The following is an 8804-nucleotide window of genomic DNA, read 5'->3' on the forward strand; positions in this document are numbered from 1 at the left end:
CACACCCACACACACACACACACACACACACACACACACACACACTCACACACTACCACACTCCCCCCCACACACACACACTCCCACACACCCATACACACACACACACACACACACTCACACACTACCACACTCGGGCCAGAAATCAGAAACGTCCTGAGCTGCTTATTTGATCATTTTTATTCTCATTTTCTAATATATTTATTTGTTTTCTTTTTTCTTCTATTATTGTATCTTACTGTATTCAAGTTTTCATTTATTTTATTTTTATTTTGAAATTGTACAGCACTTTTGGCACACGCTGTAGATTATAAATTAAAAAAATTACAAATTAAATTAAAAAAAGTGCTTTTATTTGCTTTGCTATAATGGTCAAAGGTTACAGTATATATTATATAACTAATACAGTTCATAGAAATCAATTCATGACATTTGTAAAAAAAAAATTATAATTTATTGCACATGGATAGAGAAAATAAAGTGGCTGGATTATCAAAAACAGAAAGAATAAGGTGTGTTTCAATGCAGCATATCAAGTGCTTTGATATGAAATCAGGATTGATTTGTATTGAGATAAACGCTCTGCGTACCTGCATTCTGGTCTTGATGACGTCCAGCGGTGTGTTTCCAAACACACTCGCCGCTCCAGCAATCGCACCAAACGCTCCTGTGACGATGGGGTTGATGGATTTGTTGGGATTGTCACCTAGAAAACATCCAAAAACATCCTGATGTGACACCAGAGGAGACTCTATCTGCCATCACCTCGATGAGCAGCAGAGGGCAGTGCAGCTCAGATAGTGTTTTATAGTGTGAGACTGCTGATGCACATACACTCACACTCACCCTTGTACCAGTTCCTGAGAGAGGTCATGACGAAGAACCGGATCGCCTGATTGGATCCCTGTTTGAGGACGGTCGCTGTGAGGCCTTGATACGTCCCTCTGATTCCTGAGAGACACATACAGAGCGCTAGGAGCATCACTTATGGAATACAAACATTATAAATAACCGATCATGTGCACTATGTACGGCGTAGTTTTATTCACTTATATGCAACTGCGTGAATATCTATATCAAATAAAAAATTAATTGTCAAGAGTGACAAATCTGAGACAATATGGATCATTTGCAATACAATAACTCGCACACAATCTTTTGTTTCCGAGAAAAGCACACCAGAATAAATGATAGACAATGCAAAAATAATACAAATAAAATAAAATACAAAATATAATCATTGCAATAGCAATTGCTTGCTAGATCACCTTTTTAATTTGGCTTATTTGTAGATAAATAAAATAAAATAAAATAAACCAGAAACCACAAGATCCTACAAAGGACATGTGGTTTGAATAGAATAGAATTGAATAGAATAGAAAAGCTCCAGCATCCCGAGTGGTTTAAAAAATAATAATAATAATAATAACAAAATTAATAAAATAAAATAATGCTCCAGCATCCCCTACATGGGACCAGTGGGTTGGAAAATAATATAAAGTGAAATATATTTAAAAAATAATCTCGACCAGAAAAACTAAGACATGTCATGATTGTATTAAGGGGTCTACATGGATGAATTGTTTCTTTTTAAACTCTTGTCATGGGGAAAATTCTGTTATATTTCTCACAGATTTCTGCTCGTTCTAAACCAGATACAGATAAAGTAGCACAGTAAAGATTACATTCATATGAATGCATGAGAGCGATTGCGTGTGAATTAATTCTACCTGGCAGCGTCTCTCTACTAGTAGTGAAGCTGTGGGATTTAGTTATTAAGAAATATATGCTTGAACTTTTCAGTTTCAAAGCTATTTGATTCAGAAATCATGGAACAGTGTTGACAATACATTTCGCGATGTGTGCGAACAAATGTACTAAAACTAACTAAAATGAAAATTTATGAACTAAAACAAACAATTTACACAAAAATTTATAAAAGTCATATAGGTATATTTTAAAAAATCTTGAATAATTAATGAACGATTTGATTGACAGCAGTGCTTCTAGAGGCAAAGTTGTTCAGAATGAGGAGATCTATCATATGATATGAATATTGTGTGCCTGTTAACACCCTTGAAAAATGCCATATCGCCCCCCAGTGGCCGATTTCTTCTAAATTTCTCACAGACCTTTAGGGCTATGGGTCAAACAGGCCCACTGAGTTTCTTTCCAATCGGCCTCTGTTAACCTTGTCTAATAGGTGCTCAAATTTCATTGACTGATGGTGGCCATGCTTTTTGAGATACGCGAATGTCCTCATAGACACTTGTGTCACTTCGGACAAAGACACCGCATATGAATTTTCATGTTGATTGGACAAATGGTTGCGCAGCTTTTTAAGTTTTTTTCCCTATTATAGTGCCACCAAGTGGCCAAGCTCCACGATTTTTTTCATGTGACCTCAGATTGAGCTCTTACACAGTGGAAAGTTTGACTTTTTTTGATAATTATTAATATCCACTCTCCAGAGAATCTTTCTACTCTGGTTTGGTTCCGATCAGGCAAAAACCTAGGACTAGTTCGCAAAAGTAGGTTTTTCAAAAAATCCAAAATACCCAAAAATTTCGCAGACCATCAAATCCGAGGTGTGCATTTTTTCCGACATGAGCCAAGGATTCCAATGACATAAGACACTTGAGCCTGCAACCAACGGTTTAGGAGTTATGAGAGATTCCGTACTTTTGATCGCTGCAGCGCCCCCGTGAGGCCGATTGGGGCAAGCATTGGTGACCTTGTAGACAGTGTGAGTACTACCATCCCTCCAAGTTTCAAGTCTCTACGACTTACGGTTTGGTCTGCTGATCAGTTTTAGGTGGAGATTGTTGATCCTTGGCCATTCTATCAATTACAATAGGGTTTCAGCGCTACACACTCGAAACCCTAATAAAAATGAATTAAAAATTAAACAAAGGATGTAACTCCCATTAGCAAGACAGACATTGAATTCAAAACAGCATACTAGGATACTCCTCCTACTATTTTTGCTATATGTGGCAGAAATAGCAAGAATAGTACGCTAGTATGCTTTTCTGAATTCAGTCAGTGACTCTGTATATTACTTGTTAACATAAAGGAAACACAGACATGCATTTCCACAAACATATACATGCAGACACACTGATTAGCCACAAGTCACAATCCTCAGACTCAGGTCTGTGGCGTACTAAAGCGTTTCCTCCTGAACGCCGCCGCGTCAGCAGTAAAGCGTCAGGTGTCCATTAGCAGCAGGAAGCAGCCGTGTGTTTTTATTACCTGCTCCACTTTATTTCTGGTGCTCAAGACAGATACGATCGCAGGACATCCAGCAGAGTCGAGCGCTTTTTACAGCACAGCACTGAACAAACAGACGAGCTAAACACAAACTGTCTGTCATTCAACCTGAACGCTTGACTCGTCTGTCTGCTTAATGTCTCCGCTGGCACCATACATTTCACAATCTCTCCATCTGCCTCTCTCTCTCTCTCTCTCTCCATCAAATTCAATTGACTCAAATTCAATTTTAAAATCATCCATCCTGCACTATTCATGTAGCTTTTTCAGCATGACAGGATGAAACTGACACTACCGAGACAGACTGGCTGTTTTGCATACTATATTGCATACTAGTTTTCAAATAACTTGTGAAATAGTTTGCAGTATGCATTAATAAATGATTTAAACAGCATTATGCTACAGTACTTGTTATCAGCACAAGCTCACAATGGCTGAGTTTTATATATATATATAAATGAACTACGGAAAATATAAAAACAAAAACTCATTCAAAACATTAATACAAACTATAATGTAGCTCCAGTTCCCACACGAGATATGCAGCACCACATTAAGACCAGACGTGGTGCTGTGGTCTGCAGCTGTGAAGTCAGTGATACTGATCGAGCTGACAGTGCCATGGGAGGAGAGACTGGAAGCTGCCTACGAGAGAAAGAAGGCGAAGTATGCAGACTTGGTTGCGGAGTGCAGAGAAGGTGGATGGAGTGTGAGGCTGTACCCGGTGGAGGTGGGAGCCAGAGGCTTTGTGGGCAGATCAATATCATGCCTGCTCAAGGACCTGGGACTACGGGGAGCCACACTGAGCAGATCCACCAAAGAGCTCTCTGAGGAAGCGGAGAAAGCAAGCCACTGGCTCTGGCTGAAACGACGAGACAAGGCTTGGGGAGTAACATCGAATTAGGTTTTGCTGCAGGGGGTGTCAGGGAGACGTCCCTGTTCACTGCCCCGCCACCAGGAGACGTTCTGGGTTAAGGGGCGAAACGTCAATGAGCGGTGGTCCCCAGCTGAAGACCCTGCAGAAAACCACGTGGTATGCGGTCAGGTTTAGGCCTGCCTCAGGGAAGAGGACGCCCCTGCCATGCATAGTCCACCATAGGCACCGTAGGAGGTGCGACAGGCCTAAGGTCCAGCAGAAAGACCACCTCGCTGTAATGAATAATAATAGTACATTAATGAATTAAAACAAAATGTATAAAAATATCTAGATATAATAAAAAATTTATATAAATGACAAAAACGCAACAAAATTACTAAAACGAAATAAAATGAAAATACAAAAATAAAAACTCTTCCAAAATATTGATAAAAACTATAACATTATATTAATGAACTAAAACAAATATTTAAAACATGTATATAGACATAATTGAAAAAAAACAATAAAAATGATGAAAACAACAAATTTACTAAAACGAACTAAAATGAAAATCTAAAAAATAAAAACTCATTCAAAATATTAATAAAAACTATAACAGTATATTAATAAACTAAAACAAAAATGTATAAAAATCATATAGGTATATTTAAAAAACTAATAAAAATGACAATAAAACAACTAAAATTAACTCAAATGAAAAATATAAGAATTAAAAAAACTAATTTGAGATAGCAATATAAATTATAACAGTTTATTAACTTGAAATAAAATAACTATTAACTGAAATAAAATAAAATTAAATAAATTTGGCTGTAGTAACCAGAGCAACATTTCTCATTGTTGTAACTAGTACTAAAATAACTAAAACTGAAATAAAAATATTAAAATGATAAAATATTATTAAAACCATATAAATATAATCACAAAAAAATTAAAACGAAAACGAATAAAAGTGATAAAAAACACAAAAATATTTTAACTAGAATTAAAATGAAAACATAAAACATGAAAAATAAAAACAAATTCAATATATTAATATATTAATATAGACTAGTCTTTTAATGATACTAAAATAACACTGGTATGCACTAAATAGTGATTATACAAAAAAATGTATACTGTATTCTACAAACACTAGAATAAACACATACTTGCATCTTTAATTACAGCATAAAGTCATCTTAGAAAATAAAAATTGTTCTATTTTTGGCAGTCCAGTTAAATAATGAAGGGTTGATATGACTTCCAGGTCAAGCTGAGTGCATTGCATTGTGGGATACGATCCTCCACAGTGTTTTGTATACTGCACATTTTGTAGCACGAATGCAAAAAAACAACAACAACTGTACTGAGTTGATTTTGAGGATATGTGCGTTTGCAGGCCCTCTGTAAACCAGTGTAAATCTACCAGAGCTGAAGCAGATGGTCTGGGTGCGGCGCTCTGGAAAACAGCTGCATTCAAATAAGACGCTGCTCGTAAATGCAATCTGGGCTGGGATCCAGCGGTCAGTGTCAGACGTACAGCACTGGATCCATTAGCAGGACAAACACAAGGTCACCCGCACAAAACCAGTGCAATCAGCTAATGAAAAGAGGAGGAGGAAGACGATAATCAATCAGAGTGATGAAGGGACAGACGACACGGCCTTAAAGAGACAAGCACCACTAAACATGAGACGAATTAGATACAGAATAACTAGAATGGGAACAATTGTCTGGACACGTGTTTCACTTTCGACTTTTCATGCAGGTCTGAATCCTAGTAGAATTTTATTCCTGTTTTCTCTCCATGTTAAAGAAATCGTTTTCCCAAATATGAAGTTATTCACCGTGATGTTATTTCAAACCTGTCTGGAAATCAGATTTTTTTAATGGAAAATGCTAATGCTGCTGTTGTTTTTAATATATTTTAAATCAATTTTATTTTTCATTGTTATTTTTTATTTAACTAAAATGAAAATGGAAGATATAAAAATAAAAACTTAATATACATATAAAACAAAATATTAATATAAACTATAACAGTACATTAATTTTAAAAAGTATAATAATTGTATACATACATTTAAAACAATATATTTAATATAGATATATCTTTAAAAAAAACTAATAAAAATGTCATAAACAACCAAGATGCTGAAACTTTCACTAAAATGAAAATGAAAACGAAAAATAAAAATTTACTCAAAAAATTTATAAAAACTGTAAAAGTATATTGAGCTAAAACAAAATTACTAAAATTATATAGATATTCTTTTAAAAATTAATACAAATGACAAAAACATAAACATAAAATTACTAAAACTTTAACCAAAATGAAAATGGAAAACATAAAAATAAAAACGAATTCAAAATATTAATAAAAACTATAACAGTATATTTATTAATGAACTAAAAACTAAAAAAGTATAAAAATGATATAGATAAATAAAAAAAGGAACAGAAATGACAAAAACTAAATTACTAAAACTAACTTAAATGAAAATGAAAAATATAAAAAAATTCAAAAAAAGTATAATACTTATATAGCTGAACTATTAAAAATGGCAAAAACAACAAAATTGCTAAAACTTTCACTAAAATGAAAATGAAAAATATAAAAATAAAAATCAACATAAAACTATAACAGTATATTAATAAACTAAAAACTAAAAACATAACATAATATTACTAAAACTAAAATGAAAATATTAAATATATTAAAGAAACAAATTCAAAATATTCATAAAAACTATAACAGTAAATTAATAATACTAAAATAATAACGCTTAGAAAACAGCACACGAGTGAATGGACTAATGTTAGGATACTTTTACGGTGCTTTAATCACACAGTTTTGTTCTTTTTTGGAGCCTAGTGGACACGGTCACTATGAAATGTGGTTATGTGGAGAAATACAAAACCACCGCTGGCTCTGCACCCCTTTATCTAAATTCATTACTTCAGAGTTATGTGCCCTCTAGAAGCTTGTGTTCTGCAAGTGAACGTCGCTTTATTGTTCATCTCAAAGAGGCACAAAATCACTTTCACTGACTTTTACATTAAATGTTCCCTCCTGGTGGAATGACCTGCCCAACTCAATCCCAGCAGCCGAGTCCTGACCCTCTAACTCTAGCACTCTCAATTCTAATTCTATTCTTTATAAAAAAATTAAAAAACACTTGTCCCTTTTAGACTTGCACTCTATTCATTTTCTGCTAGTTTTCTTTAAAAAAAAAACTAACACTTGCTTCTCTAATCTTTTTGTACTCTAATATCTGTTTTCTTTTTATTTATTATATTATTTAAAAAACCCTTGCTACGTGTACTGCGTTAAACTAACTGAGACTTGTTATAGCACTTGTGTATCATTGCTCTCTTGTTGATTTTGATTGCTTCTATTGTCCTCATTTGTAAGTCGCTTTGGATAAAAGCATCTGCTAAATGACTAAATGTAAATGTAGTTTTTGTCATACGGGTGCAGAACGACAGCAGGGTGAGTAAAGGGTGACAGAAGCTGATGTGTGTTTACGTGCGCTGAAGTCAGTTCTGTCTTCTTCCTCAGAGACCAGAGAGCATCAGTCTGAAACGCACTGCTGCTCCGTCACATCAAACACACAGACTCACGGGAGAAACCAAACCCGCCTCTGAATGAGAAAGAGCTGCTCACTTCAACAAAAACAATCAGCATAATAAATGTCAGCTGTCTGAAACAGATCGGCCGCTCAACTCAAGTATGCATGATGACGCATCTGTTAGAGTGCGTTTATGTACCTGGCTGCAGATTTAGGGATGGATCCGTACAGCAGCGAGCTGAGGCCTCGATATAAACCCTTCGCTCCGTGATGACGGACCGTCTGTGACACACAGTCCACTGTGAAGAAAAGATCATGATATCATTACAGCTGATTCAGACAGCCTCTTCTGCTCACCGAGGCTGCATATATTTGATCATAAATACAGTAAAAACTGAAATATTATTAGAATTTAAAATAGCTGTTTTCTTTGTGAATATATTGTAAACTGTAATTTATTTCTGTGATCAAAGTTGAATTTTCAGCATCGTTACTCCAGTCTTCAGTAAGGTTGTGACGGTGAGGAAATTTTCCCACCGAAAAAATTAAACCGGGGGCGCTCCCTCTTTTCCTCGCTTTCCTTCGCTTTTAAATAGGTTGTAAAAGTGGCGTGCGCATTTTAGTTTCACTTTCGAATTAGCAGCAATTCGGCGTCAATTGCTTGAAAACAACAACAAAATACAGCGTCAAACTCACTTTAGCCTATATATAAAACATAGAACTTTTATTAACAAAACAAATAAAAATACACCATGCTATAGGGCAGGTTATGCCTAATATAAAATAATAAATAACTTGCATAAAGTTTAAATAGGTATACAAAACTGGAAATTAGTAAACATGTATAATACATAACCAAATAAATAAGAAATGTAGAACGTTTATTAGCAAAACGAGTAAGAAAGCTCGGAGGCACGGCATACACCTGGATGTCAAATAAAATAAATAAATTACACAAAGTTTAAATAAGGTAAATATCAGCAAACAATGTGGAACCAATTAAATAAGAAACGAATGTTTAAAAAAACTTCCAAAATCACCTTAGATAAACGGCAAAAGTCAACAGGCTTTTCAAAATCCAAAATATTGCCAAACAG

The 8804-nt window shown here is 34.8% G+C and overlaps 1 protein-coding gene across 1 annotated transcript in view; it reads right to left on the reverse strand.

Annotated features, from left to right (window-relative positions):
• Window positions 1-8804, reverse strand: part of LOC107560030 (tricarboxylate transport protein, mitochondrial-like) — a 28559-nt gene that overhangs the window by 2588 nt on the left and 17167 nt on the right. The window contains exons 3-8 of the mRNA XM_016244088.1: window positions 7907-8006; window positions 4218-4289; window positions 3995-4135; window positions 3839-3918; window positions 847-951; window positions 591-706 (exon numbers count right to left, since the gene is read on the reverse strand). Coding sequence (XP_016099574.1) covers window positions 591-706; window positions 847-951; window positions 3839-3918; window positions 3995-4135; window positions 4218-4289; window positions 7907-8006 — 614 coding nt within the window. The remainder of the gene's footprint in view (window positions 1-590; window positions 707-846; window positions 952-3838; window positions 3919-3994; window positions 4136-4217; window positions 4290-7906; window positions 8007-8804) is intronic.

The sequence above is a fragment of the Sinocyclocheilus grahami genome, unplaced genomic scaffold (genome assembly GCF_001515645.1).
Source record: "Sinocyclocheilus grahami isolate Dianchi unplaced genomic scaffold, SAMN03320097.WGS_v1.1 scaffold708.1, whole genome shotgun sequence".
Classification (NCBI taxonomy): Eukaryota; Metazoa; Chordata; class Actinopteri; order Cypriniformes; family Cyprinidae; genus Sinocyclocheilus; species Sinocyclocheilus grahami.